This window comes from Pyrgilauda ruficollis, unplaced genomic scaffold (assembly GCF_017590135.1).
Source record: "Pyrgilauda ruficollis isolate IOZ18807 unplaced genomic scaffold, ASM1759013v1 scaffold15, whole genome shotgun sequence".
Taxonomy (NCBI): domain Eukaryota; kingdom Metazoa; phylum Chordata; class Aves; order Passeriformes; family Passeridae; genus Pyrgilauda; species Pyrgilauda ruficollis.
The window spans coordinates 5675953-5697914 of record NW_024513654.1 but is presented as its reverse complement, the minus strand read 5'-3'; the positions used below and the strand labels follow the sequence as shown (position 1 = coordinate 5697914).

At 40.3% G+C, this 21962-nt stretch overlaps 1 protein-coding gene across 2 annotated transcripts in view; it reads right to left on the bottom strand.

Annotated features, from left to right (window-relative positions):
* Window positions 1-8321: 8321 nt before the first annotated feature.
* The window catches only part of CACUL1 (CDK2 associated cullin domain 1), a 42898-nt gene continuing 29257 nt past the window's right edge, over window positions 8322-21962 (bottom strand). For both annotated transcript variants that reach the window (XM_041461208.1, XM_041461209.1), the window contains 4 exons: window positions 16927-17016; window positions 14392-14530; window positions 12239-12282; window positions 8322-11807 (listed from right to left, as the gene is read on the bottom strand). In XM_041461208.1, coding sequence (XP_041317142.1) covers window positions 11767-11807; window positions 12239-12282; window positions 14392-14530; window positions 16927-17016 — 314 coding nt within the window. In that variant the 3' untranslated portion in view covers window positions 8322-11766. The remainder of the gene's footprint in view (window positions 11808-12238; window positions 12283-14391; window positions 14531-16926; window positions 17017-21962) is intronic.

Genomic DNA, 21962 nt, shown 5'->3' with positions numbered 1-21962 from the left:
ATTTAATAAGCTGGTAATTGTAATGGCAGTGGTCTCATTAGCCTGATACCTCATTACTGTGAGCACAGATCAAGTTGAGAAAGCCAGTCAACCTTGCAAGCCTTTCCAAACAACCAGACAAGAGCTGATTAAAGCAAGTGCTGCTTTTGAGGCAGTTCCTAATGAAAAGTCCAAATTCACGGCCAATGGGAAACCAACAGTAATTTGTGTCACTCTTTTAAAGAACATCTTTAGTGAGAGGCATGGGACCAGGAAGTTTGTTAATACTAAATAAATGCCCAAAACAAAAAGGAAGAATTTGTAGTCAGCACTACAAAACAAGGAGCACCACACTGGAACAATGCTTGCCCCAAAGACAGTCCATGGAAATTCCTAATGACTGCTCGGGGTAAAATCTCTAAAGCAGACCAACACGTTTCTGAATCTCAAAGAACTTCATGTGCCTTGGTTACTCCCTGTGTTTATTGAAGGTGTCACTTCAGGAGCACACTTGGGCACTGCTCAATGGCAGGTGAAATCGTGCAGTTTTCACTGCAGCTCTCAGAGTGTCTTTGGTCAAACAAATGTCTGCTGATTCTCATCTGCCTCTGTTTGTGCAAGATCACAGCTAAAGGTCCAAAATAAAGTTATCAATAACAGAAATGCAATCTGTTTTATAAATAATTTTTATTTCTGGAATTTAGATTAAAAGTTTGACTATTTAATGAACAAAACTGGAGCACAGATGCCATCTCATGCTGGGTAATCCCCTAGAAGCCAATCAATCAAGAACTTCTGAATGCAAATCAAAAAGCCTTTAGGCTCTGTTGCTCACCTTTATTCCAATCAAAAACATTACATTAACTGAGGCCAGGATTTTGCAGCAAGTCATTTTACACCACCTTTTCATCTCAAGAGAGCAAGAAGAGCAGAGAGTTGGTAACATGAATTCAAAATAATCAATTCATTAAAAATAAATATCAAAGTGGCTTCATGAAAATCCAATCTCTAACCATTTCTGGTTAGAGAAAACCATTTCTGAGCTTGATTTCTAAGTATCCAACTAGACAGTTTTAAAGTTCCTGTGAGTGGTTACCAAGGCAGAGACATGTAAAAAAATCTTATACAGGAGGGAATTGAAGGATTAGCCTTTTTTTCTTTATTTTTGTGAAAAGATGCCTGCAGAAAAAATCTTTATATATGCTTCTTATACAGGAGGGAATTTTTCTTTATTTTTGTGAAAAGATGCCTGCAGAAAAAATCTTTATATAGGCTACCTTTCAGTCATAAAATACTTTGACCTACCACAGAAAAAAAACTCTCTTCTTACCCTCGTGAGTAATTTTGGGATGGCAGAGGATAGATTTGCACAGAGGCCTTGGAGCAGCAGCACCCCATGGGCTGTCACAGGTATCACTCAGCAGCTGCTACCTCCCTGTTCACAAAAGTAACAGTGGTCATGCCCACCAAAAATGGAGGAACCCCTCAGGAGCCTGAAAATGAGATTTTTTAAGCAGTTGAGGGGGTCTTCTTTACTATGCTGATATCAGCACTAGTACTTCCAAGAGCCACGAGCTGGTGTCTAGCTGATCCTGCAGGAAGCTGGCTCAGGGAGGGCACACAGCAGAAATCCTCTCCCTTGCCTGGTTTCGTGTCTTGCAGCATCAGGAAACGTGTGGAAAACCCCCAATGAGTTTTGATAAGTAACTTAATGGCACTATCAAAAGGGGACCTTTTGTTCCAGTCCCAAGGTCTCCTTTCCTTCCCTTAAAATGAGATTTCTCGTGGTTGTGTACCTTTGTGGGAAAACCCCCAATGAGTTTTAACTTAATGGCATTATCAAAAAGGGACCTTTTGTTCCAGTCCCAAGGTCTCCTTTCCTTCCCTTAAAATGAGATTTCTCGTGGTGTAACTCAATGACCTCCACTAAGCAGAGCTATTCACTAACATCAAAATTAATCTTCTCTACCTATCGATCCATCTATATCTATCTCTCTATCTATATCTATCTATCTATCTATCTATCTATCTATCTATCTATCTATCTATCTATCAACCTCTCCATGCACTTAGAGGCTTGACAGGAAGGGATGATTTTTGCCTCCTCACCCAAGCAGGTGGGCATTTACTTCACGTTCTCCTCAGCAGCCCCACATTGGCTTTGGGGGCCAAGGAATGGCCCAGAGAGCACCAGGCAATCTGTGTTTGCAGGTATTGCAGGCTGAGCACTTGTATGGCCACTGATGTGTTTTCCTCAGCTGTTTTGGTTCTGTCATCCCTCAAGAGCTGTGAGCAGAGTCATTTCTTCGGGAAAAGCCTTTCCACCTCTCCAGCACCAAGGCTCGGACAACACTGCAGGCAAACTGAGCCCACAGCATCTCCTTTACCATTCCTTGGTGAGGGAAATGGTCTGCAGTGAACTCTCTGAGGTCACAGGCCTCAGCAGACTCCAATAAATTGTGTAATTTATTGTCCAACTAGACTCTGTGTGGATCTTTCACATGTCCCAGTTTTACAGAACATCCCTATTTGGTTTGTGCATAATTTAAAGAACAGCTGGGTGCTGTTTCCTTCCTTGTGCAAGACTGGATGCAGCCACATGTCTGAGCACTTCCCTGCACAAACAGCTCAGCAGAAAACTGCAGCATTTGGTATTTTGCAGGGAAGTCCCTGCCCAGTTCAGCAGGGGCAGAGCTTCACTCTGTGTCCGTACCCCTGGAATCCTCCACCACTGGCTTTTGTCACCTCGTTTCACTGTTTTCCTTACAACCACCACTTCATTTTGTGGTGCCAGGTTTGTTCTATGGTTTAGAGGAAATTAAAGTGTATTTTCTCATTAAGATATGGACAAGAAGTCACTCTGTGCTGAAACTAACCCCTGACATGCTGAAGCAATGGCCAGCACTGCTGGCTGGCCAGACACATCCATCTTCAGCACAGATGTCCCCAAAGAGCCCCTCTCAGCATCTTTCAGTAATCAGGCAGATTACTTTAAAGTTGGGTGTTTTTATCTCTTCAACTTCCAGGAATTCTCCACCAAGTGGGAATAAGCCTTTCTGACAGCTCTGAGTCAGAGTGAAAGGCAGAAAAAGTGACAGGTTTGTATGACTTGAGAATAAAACCAGAGAGAACACATCTGCAATTTCATACATATTGAAGTAGGCTACAAAAAAAAAAGTGACAGCAAAAGAAAATCATACGATGTTGGAACCTACAAATCAGGAGAACCCGACTGACAGCACAGCAACAACTAGAGAATAACAGACTAGAAATGCTGGTAGAAAATTTAAATATATTTAAATTAATTCCCCCATTCCCAAGAAAGCAATTATGTTGACGCTAGAAGTACCTAAGATTTCAATCTGTTTTGAAATATCAAGCTGTCAATATTTTCATCCATTTTGCAAATAACCATTAAGGGGAATTAAAATGCAACATTGCTCAAGGACTGCCAGTACATCATCCACACAGGAGAGAGATTTAAGCTGCCTTGACAGCTGCAGCCTCACCCAGCTGCAGCAGATGAGCTGCCCACTGCAGAGCAGCACTCAGGGACAGGAGTGTGGAGAGAAAAGGATGCAGACAGCTCTAGCATGGTGTAAAGGCTCCCCAGAGCACATCTGGACAGCCAGAAGCACAGATTAGGATTACTAAACCCAGGGGATTTCAGGCCATGGTGTTTCTCCTCAGAAAAAGGCAGAGACTGCCTAGGTGCACTGCTGTTCTTCCTGAACTAAGCAGTCCTGTCCTGGCCCTGCCTTTTTCCTCCAAGCATCTGCTTTTGGAGACACACAAAGTAGCCCAGACTGTGCCCTGGGCTAAGGGGCAAGATGGGGATTTGAAGGTGTCCAGCATGATCCAGCCAGAAGACACTGGATAGCTGAAATAGAGACAATATGTAAAAACCACATGAAAAGTTACAAATTTCAGACACAACTCAGGCAACACACTGCAGAAGCTAAAAAAATACTGAAATTGTGCCTACTGGGGCACACACAAGTTTTGCACAGTCTCAGTTTGTGGTCAGAGATAAGCTGTCCCAAGTGGTGAAGTGCTCCTTCCATTCTGCTCATGAGCTGACATTCCAACATGAGCCAGGCCTTTTTGTATTAGCTCTTTATGACCCTGAAAATTCTCAGAGATTAATATTGAGGGCCCAAGCTGTTGTTTGAAATTTGTCTAGCCAAGAAAAGAATTATTTTTTCTGTATGAATATCCTTCTTTTGCTTTAAATTCAGTTTATTAGCCTTAATTTGACTGATGAAAAATCAAGTAAGTCATATGGTTCAATTAAAAGCAGCCAGACATGTTGGGCTTTTTCCTGTGCATATGTAGCCCACAAACAAAGAGAATAATATAATAATGGCCAAAGTATTTGTTTGCATTCAACAGAAGAAGAATTCATAAGACTAAAGCAATCTTGAGCTAAGCCACTCTGAGGATGCAAAGCAGCAGAAAGTTAAATTAGCTCCCTTAAGAACTAACTTCTAATGTATTGTGATTTCAGGATGCTTTAAAAAATCAATAGAGCTCTTGAAGTACTTTATATACAACCAAGAACTGGCTGCAAAGCAGCTAAATCAGTTTAAGGGTGGTTTGTCCTAGCCTGGGAATGGCCAAAAGGAGCACAAGCACCATTTGTTGGTACAATGACATCCTGCCCTCCCCAGCACACAGCTCCCACCAGGCTGGGCAATCCCACTCTCCTCAGAACACTTCTTTCAGCACATAGCTCTGACCTCTGGAACACGTGGAAAAATGCCCTCAACCAGCCAGGGGCAGTCCCTGCTGCTCTGGCAGGACAATGTTTTGTAGTTTGCCCAGCTTGATTCAGCTTTCTGCTCCTTTCTTCCCCAAAGCCCACGGGAGAGTGGTGTTTTCATAGAATCACAGGCTGCTTTGGGTTGGAAAGGACCTTAAATCCCATCCATTCCCACCCCTGCCATGGCAGGGACACCTTCCACTGTCCCAGGTGCTCCCAGCCCTGTCCAGCCTGGCCTTGGGCACTGCCAGGGATCCAGGGGCAGCCACAGCTGCTCTGGGCACCCTGTGCCAGGGCCTGCCCACCCTGAGTAAAGAATTTCTAATATTTAACCTGCTCTCTTACAGCTTAAAGCCATTTTCTGCTCACTTGCATAAATACAGAGCAAAGGATAATCTTCTTTTTTCCCTTTTATTAGGCAAACCAACTCCCGTCCCTGAAGGTTAGCCCTGGGCCATACACAAGCTGTCATTACACCTGTAATTAAAAACCTTCCTGCAGCATTTGTGGCCCAGGGCTGAGGCCCTGGGGACCACTGTGCACCAGCCCTGCAGAGCTGAACACAGACCCTGCATGCCATCCCACCCAGGGATTTGGATTTTTCCAGGAGTTGGAAACAGGAAGCCACAATTTTGATTTCTTACAGAGCCCAGAGATGATTTAGCTCAGGAATGGCAGGGTGGCTTTGGTAAATATGCCTGAAAGGTGATTCCTGATATTTCCACATCACTGACTGTGGCTTATTTAAAGTAACAGAGAAGCAAGTGTGACAATGAGGCACTGGAGGGCCCTGCAGATGAAACAGCAGCAGGTGTGGGTGTGAGACCTCAGCCAGAGCCACTGGGGCTGCTGCACTGCTCTGCTCAGTCTCCTTCCCAGTTTGGACCTTCAGGTGCCAGGAGATTCTCCCAGGATGAGCAGCTGTGCTGGCAAGCTGACAAGAGGACCTGGCAAGTTATAAACTTACCAGTCCAAGTTCAGAGAGTTTGCAGCAGATTTGGGGAAACTCTTTGCTAAATAGAGCAGATGAAATATCATGCTAAAATTTGTCATTTCCTTTTACCCAAGGAAATCCCCAATTCATCAACATCACAAATTTCCACCTGAACTTTTGTCACCTGCGATGTGAGAGTTCAGACCCTTAGGTCTGCCCGGCAATTCCTATAATGGAGAAGCTTTTCCACATGAAGAAATTGCCACTGAGAACTGACTGTTTTCCCAGCAGAGAGAGGTCAGCATCACATTCCCACAGCACTGGGGTCCTGCTCATTGCAGTGTTCACAAGCTGACAAGGAGGTGATCAGTGAAACATGAAGTTCCTGTGCATCATCACCCAGGGAAGTGCAGAACATTAGCTACAAAGAGCCACAGGACTTCATTTCATTCAGCAAAGGGGGTGAGAGCTCCAAACACATCTGATTGCAGTGACTGACAAAGAGAGGCACTGGGAAAACGTGATCCCAATTCTGCTTTCACAAGGAGGAGCTGCTGCTACCCACAGATGGCACCTTGGCACTGTAACAGCTGTAAGAAGGGTTAGCTTGATATACAGCAGTTAGTAAGAAAAGGCAAATTCAGTGTTGGGAATTATTAAGAAAGAAATAATAAAACATAATTATGCCAGAGCATGAGTGAACTGAAGATGCAGTTTTTCAGTCCATGTCACATTCCCAGAGGGAAACAAGTATGGAAGCAGGACTTCACCTCATGGGTGTCTCTCCCCTGTGTATCTGTAACTATGGCACTCTCTGAAACAGATCAGAGCCATAGCTGGCAAGCACATTTCCCTTGAATATGCATTCAGAAGTTGCAACTGAGGGAACAAAAAGGGTAATGAGATTATTTCCAAAACAAGTGGATAATCACCAGGTATGACGCATCTCTGCATTTTAAGGGAAATGATTATTTTACAGCTTGGATGGAATTCTGCCTCAGATCCATTCCAACAGACATCTGAACTGTGTACCTGAAACAACTGAGGCTATCTAAGCAACTGGGAACAGCAGGGGCCTGCTCAATAAAGACTTAATAGAGAAGTAATTAAGAAAAAGAATGAAGCAGGCCTGTTTTCCTTCTGCTCTTGCACAGGTAGGACTGCTCCTGTCTGTCAGTTTCTGCTTCCAGCTCCTTCCACGAGGTGGGTTCAAGCACCAGCAGCCCATGGCCACTAACTGAGACCCCAAACCAGAAATCTGGGAGCACTCCCTTTACTGATGGGTGGTACCTGCTGGAGAAGTCTTTTGTTTCACATTGACCACACAGGGAATTTGAGTCAGGAATAGACAATTCTTAGATTTCAAGCCCTGACCTGTTTCAAACTGAGAGCTGAGTTCACAGTCCATCAGCTCTCCCACAGTGACTCTGTAGAGGCATTTGGGCTGTTTGCTGGCAGTGCAATTCACTCCATGGTCACTGGATTTTTCCACAGGACAGCAGTGTGACCCTCAGCTCAGGAATCACCTCAGCAGAGCCTTCAAACCCCCACCCAGCCCATAACTGAACAGGAGCTCTCATCCTGGCAATGCACCTCATGCACAAGGCAGCACCTCCCAACCACCCTGAGATATTAATTCATGAACTGATCTCTGCACAAAGCCATCCAGTTCGCTGATAAATGGCCAGTGGTGCAAACCATGAGTAACAACAAATAAATTATTAGCAGTGTAAACACTGCTAACAGAATCCTGTGCTGACCCAGGTCATCACTGAAACTGGAACAGTTTCTCATAAGGAACACTAATTGAAAAACAATACTAATGAGGCAATAAGTGCCATTACTAAATCCATTCTGTTGTCATCATTAGGCAAGTCAACATTCCTGTTCTGTGCTAATTAGGTCAGATAGCAGAAGCTCAGAAAGATGAACATTAACCAAGTGTATCTGGAGCATTCCAGAGACAGCCAGAAGGGATTTCTGAGTCCTCATTGCCTATGGAATTTTGGAATCCCCTTAACAAGTCATTCCAGTTAGATCAAGATACACTGGTTTAATCCTTTCCCTCACTCTCTCTAGCAAAGCACAAAGCACTTCATCAAGGAGTTTTCAGCTGAGGCCAAATCACCAAGTTTGCCCTGTTTTGCTCAGGCAGTAATGCTGATTTTCTGTCTTCCTGATAGACAGGGCACAACTTCCCCTCACAGGTGTCTCTGGTCCCCATTCAAAGCCATTCTATTTCAGTGCTACAAGGGTGAAATTTAGATTCTCCAGCCTTTTTCTTTTAACAGGCATTAGGGACATTAAAGGATCTTGTTGGGCCAGTATCACACTGACGCGTGCTAAATTTACAAAGTAAATTCCCATGGCTTGTAACTACTGAATGACACCTGCCAGAGTAAGTCCACACCTGGTTCATGCCTGCCATGATTACCCATACCTGAAGTTTGTAAGCTACCAGAAAGATCCTTGTTTATCCCAGGATGGTTGCTGTCAACTGACCCTAAAGGTCCACACTGTGAGCTGAACTAAGTGCCCTCCGGACACCTTGTGCATGTCAAGGCATCACACAAAAATAAAAAACAAAATAAAACCAAATTATTGTGTTTTCTCTCTGCTGGAGCTGGGTTGATGACAGGAGTCAAATTCAAGTGGTTGTTTTTTATTCCATAGTTCTACAGAATACTCCTTTCACTAGGGTTGTCACAGTGTACATGAGAAACATTTTTCAGTCACTCAAAACACGCCCTTTGTAGTTCTTGGGGGTTTTGTTTGGTTTTTGTAATGTTTAGAAAGTAAATAGTCATGTCAGGGACAAATTAAAAGGGAAGAGTTTGGCTGATCGCATTTTTATCAAATGACAGGAGTAAAAAACTTCTTCAATGCATTAATCTGTAAACATTTCCCCAACAACCGCAGGAAGGAGATGCAGCTGAAGAAGAGCTGGGTACTTACTTGGATAGACCCCCAACCCCATCATTTGTACCAAAGACCATCTTTACCATGTATCAACAACTGTCAACCATTAGTCAGCACGCTGAATTCAAATATTTCAACTTCTCAAATAAAGAAATGAAATTAATCTAAAAATATTTTAATGTAGCAAGCTTGGCTATAGAACCAGTGCAACATAAAGAGGACACCCATTGTATAACCAACTTCACTGCTTAACAGAGTAAGCTACAGATGCAACAGATTCACCACAAGTTATTTGGTTAAATTAAATATTGAAGTTAGAATCATGCTGTTGGGTAATTCTGGTTTTACAGTACCAATGCTCAAGTTGGCTGAGTTAGTTTGACTGTAAGTAAAATGCAAGTTAACAGAGAAACAAAATAATTTAGTATAGTATCCTGTATTCTGTTCCATGCTCAGTCACAATGATAATGTCTTCAACAGATAAACAACATTTCAGCATTATGTAAATAATGCCAAAACATACATGAATTGTAATGCCAGATTTACAACATAATACAGTGCTTAACAAACAGATTCCTCAGGCATGGGGGCAGTGGTGACAATGCTAAACAGGACCAGAAGCATCCAAGCCCTACTCAGTGCATACACAGTGGACCACACTGACAGGAATGCTTTACCTTTTGATGGAATTGTCACTCTAGGAGTTTGTGTCCCAAACATAATGCAATGGAAAAGGAATGTTAAACCCTTGCCTCAAACATGAAGCAAAAGCACTACATGTTATTTACAAACCTGAACCAGTAAAACCACTTTAAGACTAGAGAAAAACTGACCACTTGACAGAGATGGCAGAGCTTGGTTACTGTACTGTGTGAACCAGGATGGTAATGAAGTTGTAAACAAATTTAACCAAATTAGGTTAATGCATCTATTCTTAACTCAAGAATATTGCCATTTCAGCAGACAGTGATTTTTAAAGCTAAAGACACTATCAGAGGTTTTATTTTTGTTTAAAGCCAAAACTTTAAAAACCTGGAGGATGGCAAATTTTTTTGTTCCTTATTAGCCTTCATTAACTTCTCCACAGCACACTTCAACAAAATTTTCAAACCCCCTGATTTTATCTAATTCTGCTCCAACTTAAGTAGCTGGTAGCAAGTTGAAGCAGACACTACCAACACCTGAAAATCCCTTTCAGAGAGGCTTGGTTTACACCACTGGGGATGAGTTCAGATTGCTGGCATTGTTCTACACTGAACACAAAACACTGAAGCATTAGGTCTTACTTGGAAAAGAAACATTTCCTCACAATTAAACAGGTTTTGCAAATATGCAAAGAAAGACATAGGAAAATCATAGGAAAATCTCTCAATCCCAGCAGTGTCAAACTCATTCTTCCTCCCCAATCTCCAACCAAATCACATTGCCAAAGTGGCTGGTGAGACACTGATGGAATTAAATCCTCTGACATAAAGCCTGGATACAAAACAAAAACAAACTTTGTCCCTGCCGCATCTATTTTTTCTTTTTTTTCTTGCATTTTGTAATGAACCCATACAAGCACGAAAGGAGTTGTGTTGGTATTATGTCTTTTTTAAAACAGGCAAAAGAGTTGTGCCAGACAAAACTGAACAAATTTTTATTTCACTTCAGAAAGATTTTTTTTTTATATTACCAACCTATTTCTCTTCATAACTAAAGGTGATAAAAAATAAATCCATAGTAATGAAAAAAACCCCAAACCCTGTAATCAAACTGCTTTTTCAAGTATGTTTCTCCCCTCATGAAAGAGCTGCATTAGCCACACAGAGCTGATTAAAACCCACATCACAAGAGCAGACTTAGCCCCTAGGCCCAGATTCCCTGGAGATGGGCTCAGCTGGATCTCCAGGACACAAAACTGGAGGCAGGAGGCAGATGGGCACATGCACAACTGACATCACTCCTGAAATCCCTGATTCTGACTACATCCACTGTCACAGCTCCATCACATCCCTCCAGCAGGAGAAATGGCACAGGAGCCACAGAGTGATGCTGGACAGGTACCATTGCTCAGGCCAGTGCAAATCTTGTGCTGATGGAGATGCACTCTGCAGAGTTACCAGACTGGAGAGTTTTGCCCACAATGTTTTTACAGAGCACAATATAAACCACATCCTGGTTATTTTGTACAGTCTGGAATTGTCATCTTCATCTATTGCAATTATGGAATCATAGACTCACAGAATAGTCTGAGCTGGAAGGGACAAGGATCACCCAGTCCAACTCTTGAGGCCAATGAAATATCAGTGAGGGGGATTCTACAAGAGTTGGTCCCTGCATTAAACATTTAAAACACGTGAAAAATAACTGGGGACAATCTTCCAAGTCACTATTAGTGATGGTGATAGGTTCAACTTTCCTTCCTCCCTCCTTATTTTCACTTCCTATTAATGCAAGAGAAAAGTGCAACTTTGCAGCATGTTTGTTCACATCAAGTTTTTCCTCAAGAACACATTTTGCAGTAACAAAATATGGTCTGTAAAGTCGCAAAGTGCACAAGCTGAAGGCACAGAGTACAAACACATAGGAAAACCAATTTCAAAATACCAAGTAACAAAATAAGAGATAAAAGAAAATTCTGGAATTCAAAACTCCCTGACAGAAAATACATTTATATGGGACCAACTCTTGAAAGGTGACAGGTTTTAAACTAACAAACAAATACTGCAAAATAATGAAACTTTATTCTTATCATTTAAGTAGAAGCTCCAGAAAATAACTTGAAGTTTAAAATCTAATACACTGACATGTTAACTAGTTTTAAGAATGTCCTTAATATTAAGAAAAGAGTGCAAAAAGGATTCTTCCATTCTAATGCTTTTGGAAGCTGCTGATTTTGGCTGCCCATTCCCACTTTGAAAGGATTGTTTTTCAAGGTGCATTCCTCACAAAGGTCACAGAAGAAGAGCTTGCTGATAGACCAGACCAAGGAATTTGTCTTTCAAAGTCTTTCCAACTGTAGCAGCAACTGACATTTCAATATATAAAGAAGAAAGTCCAAAATTCTTCTTTGAGGCATAGTTTGTGTCAGAGCTTGAGTATCAGCAGTTGCAAAAGGAGGCTCCAGATACCACCTGTGCTCCTCCAGTGTCTGTTCTGGCTAGGAATAGAAGCTGATCCAGTATATTTACTATCTGTATCCCCTGGAGCTTGCACAAGCTGATGAGCCATCTGAAATTATAGAAAAAGTTAAGAAATTCTCTCATGTTAAACTTCCACATTACATCCCCCAAAACACAGCAGTGTCTGCAAAACATTCACACACAAATGTCCATTCAGTCATTTCAGCCTACAAAAAGAGCTCATCATTTCATGGCAGGGAATAAAGTGAACATACTCAGCTGAAAGCACTTGAGGAAACTTGTTGGTAAGAGGGCCATAAAACGAGCAGAAGTTAATACCAGTACCAGAACACATACCACTCCCCAAGGGCTCCACGTCCAAGCAGTTTGTATGATTTATTGGCATGGGAAAGGTTACATTGCAGACAGCTGCTCCATGTGGAGACGCAGCCTCTGACACCTCTCCCCACCCTGAGAACCCAGAAGTGCAGCAGGACCTGTCTGGCCAAGCTGGGAGGGCAGGGCTGGATCTGTACTTACTGTAAGTTAACTCTTCTCCAGCTCTCTTGCGTGACTGGTCACCTCTGTGGGAGAAAGCAAAGAAAGGTGTTTTCAGGATAACCTCAGTTAAAGATGTCCCTGCTCCTCCAGCCCTTCAAAAGTTCCTACCAACCCCAACCATCCTGTGATCATCAGTAACAGTGAAACACCTTAGCACAATCAGCAGCTTCTAGAGATTCAAAAATAAATTGCAAACATAGTAATACTACTACTCAATTTACTGAAAGTATAAGCTATATTTCATAGATTTAATTAGCTCATCCTTTTGCTATAGACAGTAGGCTCGATCTCACAGAATAATTTTTTTACAAAATGGAGATGAGGAAAAAATGTTCATATGCAGTTGGAGCTTAAAATGTGCATAAAATTGTTCTCCTCGCTTTGAGCTCCTCAGCCAAACTTTATAGAACCATGTGAAAAAACTCTGCATCTGTCAGTCTGAAAAGATGCTCCTGAATCTTACAGACTCTAAGCAAGTTTGAGCTGACAACACTTGCTCTTTAAGCAGAAGATTTTAGCACTTAATGGTGTTGATAAGCTGTTGTTCTTCAACTATAAGCTGATATGCAATTACTGCTGAATACACCTCACTGTGCTGTGTTCCTCATGGTTATTGCTTTCAATCTTACTAATTCTGTAGGTGGCTGATAATAGTTCTGCTTACAAGTGCATTTTGCCAGTTTCACACTGCTTAGAGAACTAAACGTGACATTTCAAGTACTAACAGTCTGTATCCACAAAACCAACTGGTTTGAAAAATGTTTTTCTTTAGTTACCTGAAAATGAGAGACTTGGCTGTGAAGTTTTTTGGCTGGTTCTGTAAGGATGAGAGACTGCAGGAAAGGCTGGGAAGGGCAGTAAAGGACACTGACCATTACAAGGCAAAATGCATTTCAAAAAACCACTTGGTTTTGTGGATATAGACTGTTAGTACTCCAAATGTCACGTTTAGTTCTCTAAGCAGTGTGAAACTGGTGAAATGCACTTGTAGGCAGAACTATTATCAGCCACCTACAGCATTAGTAAGACTGAAAGTTTGACAACACCAAATTGTTCCCTTTTCTGTTTTGTTCTGTACATTACATTCTTTTGTCAGCATTACATGCCTACTCAGTTACAGAGTCTCACACTTTTATTTCTTGGGCCAAATGCACTGTTTTTCTCAGCCCAGGGTCTGATGGTTTTATTTTTATGCTTATCTCTCAAAAAATTATTTTCCTCAACAGCCAGCCTTTACAAGGAAAGAGTCTACACCACATCATTTGCATTTGGGTCAATGGTACAGCTCTGCAGGCCAATAGTTTACCAAGCTGTGAAGAGAGAGATGACCTTTGAGGAAAACCTTGACGTATGAAATCCAGAAATACACCCAGCACTAAACATACCCACATTTAGTGGATGTTCAAACTACAGGGCCAGACTCTCAGCATTGCACAGGTAACAGGAAAAATAAAGATATTTTCTCTTTATGAACAAATGAACCTCTTGGGAGTAGAGCACAAGGCTTCCCCAGTCTGATCTTATATTGTGAGAGTACTGCAGAAATGGTGAGAAGTGCTGTGCCTTTGTCTGGGAAGAAAAATAGAAGAGCACAGAGCAACAGGCACTGCCCAGAGGGAACAATTTACAGTATGAACATTTTCTGCTGTGTCTTTTACTGTTTGTTCCTCCCCCTTTCCCCCCTCCCCAATTCAATGTTCAGATGGGAAATGTTTATTTAAAATAAACACCTTGCCTGTATAAATAATTCTGAAAGTGAATTAAGGGAAAACTGACATTTCCAGAAGCACCATGAATAAAAGAGAGCTTATAGAAAATAAACAGCTAAAGTAAAGGCTGAAGTTGAACAGAACCATGATTATGCAGTAGAAGCACTACCAAAACCCAGGGATGCATGAACTGCAAGCAACCTGATCAAAAAATCTCAAGCCTTACAATCATCTCCTTATTAGGTACCTCTGCAGGGCTGTTAGTGCTCAAAAGACACTGAAAATAAGGCCTTATTTCACATACTGAATTGTGAAGGTTCTGCATTAACTCTTAAATTATTTCTTCAGTATTTTTAGGTGTATCCATTTTTATCATTTCAGCACTGTCCTGCACAATCACTACTAAAGATTAACAATTATTACCTAGCAAATCCATTCTGAATAAGCTCTCTTTGAAGTTTCTGGTCTTGAGCAGCATATTCCTGAAGCTCAGATTCCACAGCAGGGGGTAGAATATTTGGGATGAATTTAGAAAATAAAGCTGGTGCCATCTGTACCCATTCTGTAAGAAGAGAGAAAGCAGTAAGAAAATACATGGAAGAGATATTTTGTGACATTTTTACTGTTTGACAAATGTAACTTTATTTTGAATACATATTAGGATCCTGAATTTAAAAAAAGGAAAAAGAAAAACCCCCAAATCCACAGAAACCATGCGTTAAAGCAGAACAAATAATGAGACTGTTGAAATCAGATGTTTACATGTAGATAGAAGAATTACTATTTTTCTCAACCTCACCATCAAATTGAAATTCAGTTCTTACTGCGTCTCACAGGACCTGCTGAGTCTCTGGACACTCCTAAGGAAAGGCAACTGATGATCAGCAAACTCACTTGGATAATTAGATAATGATTGTAACGCTGTAATCCAGGAAATCTATCCCCAAAATGTACTCTTCTCTCTCCTGAGCCTTATTTCTAAAAAGCACAGTAGTATCATACAAACCTAGTCCTCCATCCCCAGCTCAAAGGAATTCATGCACTCCTCTCACTGATCTTCCAAAGCTTAGACAAACACTTTCTAATGTTCATAATATATGTCTAACCTGTACTAGTTCAGCTTCAGGACAGAAATGTGATTTAATTTCACTACACTGAACACTGTTTTACAGGAGCAAGACAATTTACCTTGAAGTTGCTTTAAGGCTTTAAGGCTAAGCAAGGGATGAAAATTGGGTTTACAGCAACTGTATAGCAAGTCCTGAGAAAAATAAATAGCCTTCAACTATTTCTGCAGCCAGACTTTCCACAGGCTGTAGGAGTTACCTGAAATTTGATCTTTACTTAGAAAAAATGGACATTTTTAAATTCACTGAGGAACATCACAAGTTTTTACACAATTCCCAAAGTCCAGCAAACTGACTGAAGGAGCACTCGACCCCCTCATCCATAGCAGCGATAGAGACTTTAAAAAGGACTGGCCCCAGTACTGAGCTGGGATTAAAAGAGAGTTTGGAACTGTGACAGCTGTTAGGAATTTCCAACCTGAAGAGGAAATGAAGGGAATGAGAAGAGGAAACCCCTGGCCACCAGCCAGAGCACTCAGACACCCACAGGCTCCTCTAATCCCACAGCACCTTCCCCTGGCCCCACCTTCTGCTCCCCCTCCCCAGTCACCTTCCCACCAGCCCCACCATACACCCAATGGAGCAATTCCATGGGAAAGTGAGCAGCACTGCCTCACAGGAACCCTTGCTCTGACTGATTCAGAATTGATCCTCAAGAACCAGGATCACCAAAGAACAGCCTTTTACTCCAAGAAGTCTATCCTGGGCTCTTCAATTACCCAAAATCTGGTTAGTCCCATGGTACCAACCCAAAGCAGCGTCTGCTGTGCTGTGGACAGCAAGACAGGGATCATCTGAAATGGAACACTGTGAAATCACAATTCCTTCACACAGAATATGAAGTCTGGTCAAAGACCAACCACCCTGAATTGCTTTTAAAAGTGTAATACTTTTATACTTATGTATATACCCTTCCTATCTTTGGTTCTGAACACTTTCTAAAACTGAAATTAGCACTGCCTTAAAATTGATGATGGAAGTATGTTAATTTTGCTTACGTAAAAATAATCTTTGCTTAAAGAAAGTGCATTTTGTACTGTAGAGTCCACTATATTTGTACACATGCTAAATATTGCACTACAGCTTTTTGTAAAGGATTCCCATTCTCATTTCTATTTCCATAAATAGGGACTGCAAAAATAGACTGAAGCTCAGGAACAATCCTCTCAAGCATGCACAGTAAGAAACTGTCAGTACTGTAAAAGGAAGGGAAACAGGTACCATTTATTTATGGACATTGTGAACACTTCCTGTTTCTAAAAACTTCTCAAATACAGGGTAAGGCCCTCCTCAGTTCTCCAAAACTTGGAAGATTCTTGTATAAAACTGACTGAAATCTGCAACACCATTTTCCTTTCAATATAACTGTTGTAGCATAAGATGTCACAATGTATTCACAAGTTAAATTAAGCTCTTCCATGAAATAATAACAACAAAACAATGCTTCATACAAGAAACAGTCAATCATTCACCTCATTCCAAATATCTGATTGCTTGAAGAGTGACTCTCAATACAACTTTCACCATTTCAATACTTCTGAATTCCCATGACTGATCCATTACCATCCTTCTTTCCTTATTTCTACAGAGAAGCAATGGATCTTCCCTTCTCCAGAACAGAGGGCTGGGTTGATTTTTTTAAAAGTATTTGGTACTCACATGGTACCTTGCCCAGGTGACAGACAGACAACAAGAACCACGGTGGTGGAACTGAGCATTATGAAACAACACACTCTGATTGTTAACTGTGCATTAGTTAGAAAGCACACACATTTTGGCAAACAAATGACAATCACAAGATGAGATCAGTACGAACATTTTTCCTTTTTACCTGGTCGTAGTGTATACAGGCCTTTCACAATATTTGCCATGGTTGAAGGAGTTATTTGAAACGGTGTTGACTGAGCTTCCAAAAGTAAAGCTGAAACAAAATTAACACAATCAGCAACTTGTCCAACCAAGAAAAACAGGCTCTTATACATAGATTTTCTTAATCAAAAAACCACAGTAATTGTGCTTTTTTTGGCACCTGGTGTCCTCACAAAAAAACCAGCCACATATCTGATTTCAACTTACTCTCAAGAGTAATAAAACATCACCTTTAGATAGAAGTATCCTACTCAAATTATGTATAGTGAAAATGTGTTATAACTTCTTTTTCATTCATTGGAGGTTAGCAGAGGTTCAGTAAAACCAAGCAGGTGATGGCTTTAAGTATTCACACACAGAACTGAAGCAAACTCATACCAAGTGTGTCAAACACCTGAAGATCCACAAATCCTTTACAGCATTTAGGATCTTGCACATAAAACTAAGATGGATTGAAAGTCTATGCATTTATAGTGCAAAAATTGTAAACTTCCAAAAAGAAAAGTTGTTCTTTTAAACACAAGTTAATAATTGCACCTTCCTCTTGAGGAAAAACCTGCCAAAAGCACATTTACTGTTTATGTTGTGATGTACAGGTTTTTATCCTTATTTGTATTTACATAAGCTTTGTACATAATCTGAATCACAGAAACACACACACACAAAAGAAAGAAATTAAGAAACGTGTAAACCAACTGCTACATCTTGATTTTTATTTCTCTATCAAGCAGTTGAGCACCTTTCTCTGCCCACCACAGGAGGAGAAATTACTCTTACAATTCTACCCAAGGAAAATGTCTCTTGGGCTTACATTGGAGAATCTCTGCTTTTTAAGCTTCAGAGCATCTCCAGTTCTGGCTTCAGCATCTGCCACTAGAATACTTTAAATAGAAAGAAAAATCTTGAGTAGCCTGTTTTTTCTTCTCTTTCTGAAACTATTTAAGTGGCTTATGTCATAGGGAAATGAAAACAAAGTACTTTTTTTAACCTTCAAGTAATCAAAGTTGTTATATTTAACTGTTATGAATGAATTGTTTTACAAAGAGCCATCTTAAAAGTGCTTGCTCATTTCAGCTGAAGCCTTGAGGGTATGAGAGCCTGTGATTTGTTCTGTAATGACATATTTACAGCCCCTTTCCTAAACGTTTGTCAAACAGCCTCTTGGCAGCCAAGAAAGTTGGAAATCACAGAATTGAAATGGGCATAGTGCTTTATGTGACAGTAATGCACAATCCAAACAATGTGTGTGCATATACAAATATTTATATCTTTAATTAGACTGTGGCCACTTCAGCCTAAGCATCACCAACAGATTTGCAAAGTACCCAAAGAACTGTGAATTTGCTCTTCATATGTAGACATTAAATTACGCAAAATAAATTATTTAAACCAAAAAATCTTGATTACTTTATTGCAGCTTTAGAAATTAACATTTCTTATCTTGCTTTCTGCAAATGCACACAACACCTGCTAAAATGCAGATTTAAATCACTCACTCCCGACTTACAGTCAATAAATACAAGCATGACAGTATTATGTTCAACAAGATAACAAAGTAATAGCATATATTTCCTGATTCTCAATAAAGAAAATTAAAGAATATCCCGTTCAATAAGCAATGCAGTATGAACTAACCCAGCTTGTCCAAAAGCTGGACACCAAGCCTCAAAAAATGAATGGCACTGCTGTAGGATTTCTGTTTTCAGAATGATTTCCATCAGAGCAAACAAGACTCCTCTCTGGATAGAAGCAAAATATCTCAATGTAAATTTTAAAGATGAAGTTGTAAACTAAGGTGCAAAGATGTAAAACTTCTTTGCACATGAATTAATCTTCAGTTTTGCAATGAAACAAACTTAGACATTAATTCAATCCTGTATTACTTCTGGAGAGGCTCACTCAAGGAATACAAACAGCTCTGCCAGACATGCTGAAATTACCTCTGTTGTTATTTTACAATCTTACAAAAGACTAACAAATACTAAGGCTTTGACTCTTACTTTATTAGAATAATTAGTCAGAGTCTACAACAAATTGCACAGACTCCTTCTACCCACCCCCAGAACTACACCTGCAGCATTTACAAAGAGAGAGGAGGGAGAGGCAAAATAAAGCTGAACCTCAGCTGAATGAGGGTGGTAACGGCACCATGATACCATCTGACCACCTCCACAGTGCTCACAAATTAACACCACATTCTACAGACTGAGTAACTAACAGGCAAACAAGTTAATTAAACTGGAAAGACTCTGGAAAATAACTCCTGGCAGAATCAAAGAAGAGAAGTGCAGATTCCCATGATGAAAAGTATTAAATGCAGAAAGATATAAAATACTTCGAAATATTCTTGAACACAATACCCAAATGGCCTCAAGGATTCTTGAGAAACAGTGAACGAACAGTATTGGAGTAGGTGAGGTGTGAACCTGCAACACTTCAGGTACTCTGCAGTAACCAAGTTATCCCAATACTGCACAGCAGCACTGGAGAACCACAGCCCTTGATGAACATTTAAGCCACTTCTTAATTACAGTGAGGCACTTGGGGCAAGACCCAGGAGCCCAGTAATTCCGGGAGTAACAGATGATATCTCAAGTTGAAATTCACTAATTCATAACTCAAGACTGACTTGCAGAAACTAGAGTTTAGCTGTTCTAAAAAGCTTTTTCTACCCTTCAACATTCCCTTGAAAATTGATTTATTTTACTTGCTGAAAATGTAACTTTTCTGGCAGAACAGTGAGACTTTTGCAACAAGGGGTTTTTTCCTCCCTCTGTAGTAATTTAACAGAATTTCTAAGTAAGCTATTTTAACAAATCATTCCTAAGTATGACTTAGGCAGATGTGTTCAAAGTTGTAACTACTCAACAAAGCACCTTAAAAAAAATTAGAAATCATATTCCCACTAAAAGCAACCCCAACAGCTTTCACACCAAGGCATTAGTCAGCTGTGCTGTCCAGCCTCCAACAGCAGCAGAACCCATTGCTGAACATAAACAGATGCTGGAGATCTTTGTCCTGCTGTACAAACTGTGCTTGTCAGGACTTAATTCCACTGTGTATGCAATGTCTGTATTATTGTGCAGCGTGACAACTTCAATACTTCCAGGGAATTGAGCCCTCACATAAATGCACAGCATTTCCGCCTTCTTGGGAAGATCTGCAGATCCCATGGAGCCAAATCTGTAGTAGGATAAATTACCTTTGCCTCAGCCAAATTGTTCAGGGTCCATCTGACCACACAAACCTTTCCACTTCACTGTGATAAAATCCCATGCACCTTGGAGATGGTTCCTTTATCTCAGTCCATGCAAAGCACTGGATTGAACACCAATGCCAACAGCAACTAAACAGGGAGGGAATTGCCACAGCTGGCAGCCAAAATGCAGCTGAAAGTTTTTGTTGTTGCCGTTTTGGGTTGTGTTTTTTTTGTTGGTCAGGTTTTTGTGTTTGTTTTTTATTGTTGTTTGGCAACAAATTTGGCATTTTTGGTTGGTTGGGGTTTTTTTACCTGCTGCCTGTTTTATTATTAAATTGTCTGATGAAGCTTGATCATGTATTACCTTTTCACTTCTTCAGTTTCTCCATGCTAATTACTGATCTACAACTTCAAAAGCCTTTTGAAGGAAAACTGACTCTCTCTTTGGCTTAACCCTCACCTTTGCAGTTATATCAAACTCCTCATGATCCAGGGGTTTTATCTTCCTTTAAACAGAATTAAAAATAACTTTTTACCAACTTAAATTCAGTGTAAGTTTGTAATGAATTAAAATGTAGATCAGAAAAAAAAAACATAAAAAAATGTTATTACTATGCATTTATCACTAGGCATTTAATAAAGCCACAGCTTACTTTAAAAATATTCATTACATAGACCAAAAGCTTTATTAAGTACGTAGTAAAAATGCTACAAAATAAATTCTGAGTCTTAAACACATGGAAAATATTCAGTGCTGTAAAAATAATAAATATGAAAAACACAGCTATAAATGTAGAGATATATGCTTTTGGACTTGTATAATTGGAAAATAGGGTGGTATTTTCACATTTATAATTTTATGAGGTCTTATTGAAATTGGAATGGTATTCCTATTTCTTTGCCAAGGAGCTAGATTAACCATAGTGGTCATTAACTGAGACTGTATTTTCCAACTTAATTTGAGGTGCTGCAACTCAATCAACATGAAACAAGGAAAATAAGAAACATAGCCACAAGTTTTTAAAATGGCCTAGAGATCCTTCCTGAAAGGTTTAGTTCAGAGACAAAATTTGCATGTAGATTGTTATTTAAAGAATTTGAATGTGTTCTACAATACTTGGTAACAACCCAGACTGCTTCCAGGATTGTTACAACACAATTACTTGGTCCTTAGCTGTCAAATTACATCTGTGACTCCAGTATTAGTGATGGCCCCCTTGAACTGCTGAGCGTGTAAATATTGATTATTCCATCAGATCTACAGAGCACAGAGGGTATAAAACATTAACAGCTACAAAAGCTCTCTGAGTTAGTCCTGCAGAGTGAAAAGGTGTCTGCTGAGGTCTAAGAAAAGGGTGACATTCATGTGACAAGAGTTTTGAAGGAATGGTCGACTTTCCTGGAACAGCAGCATGTCAGCACACTCCCCATGGCTGGAAAAGAAGTGGAACAAAACTGCAGGTGATTTTCACTATCAGTTATCTGTGTCCATCAACATTTGGAAGAAAAGGAAGGAGAACACTGAAGGTTAGAATTGGAAACTTGAAGTGATTAAACTATTTGCCAACATAAAAAAAAGTTAGAAATTAAACACTGAAATTCACAATCCTGTAGATGCATAAAATTCTTTAAAAATTATTTTTAATGAAGAACTTTAGAATAGTTGCATGCCTTCCCTAGATCTAAAAAAAAACCAACGACTTTTTATGCTACAGAACCCTCTTGCCCCCCAAATCAATTACTGTCAGAAGTTGGAACCTCAACACCTTTATATGTGGGGAAAATGTACATTAGCTTTT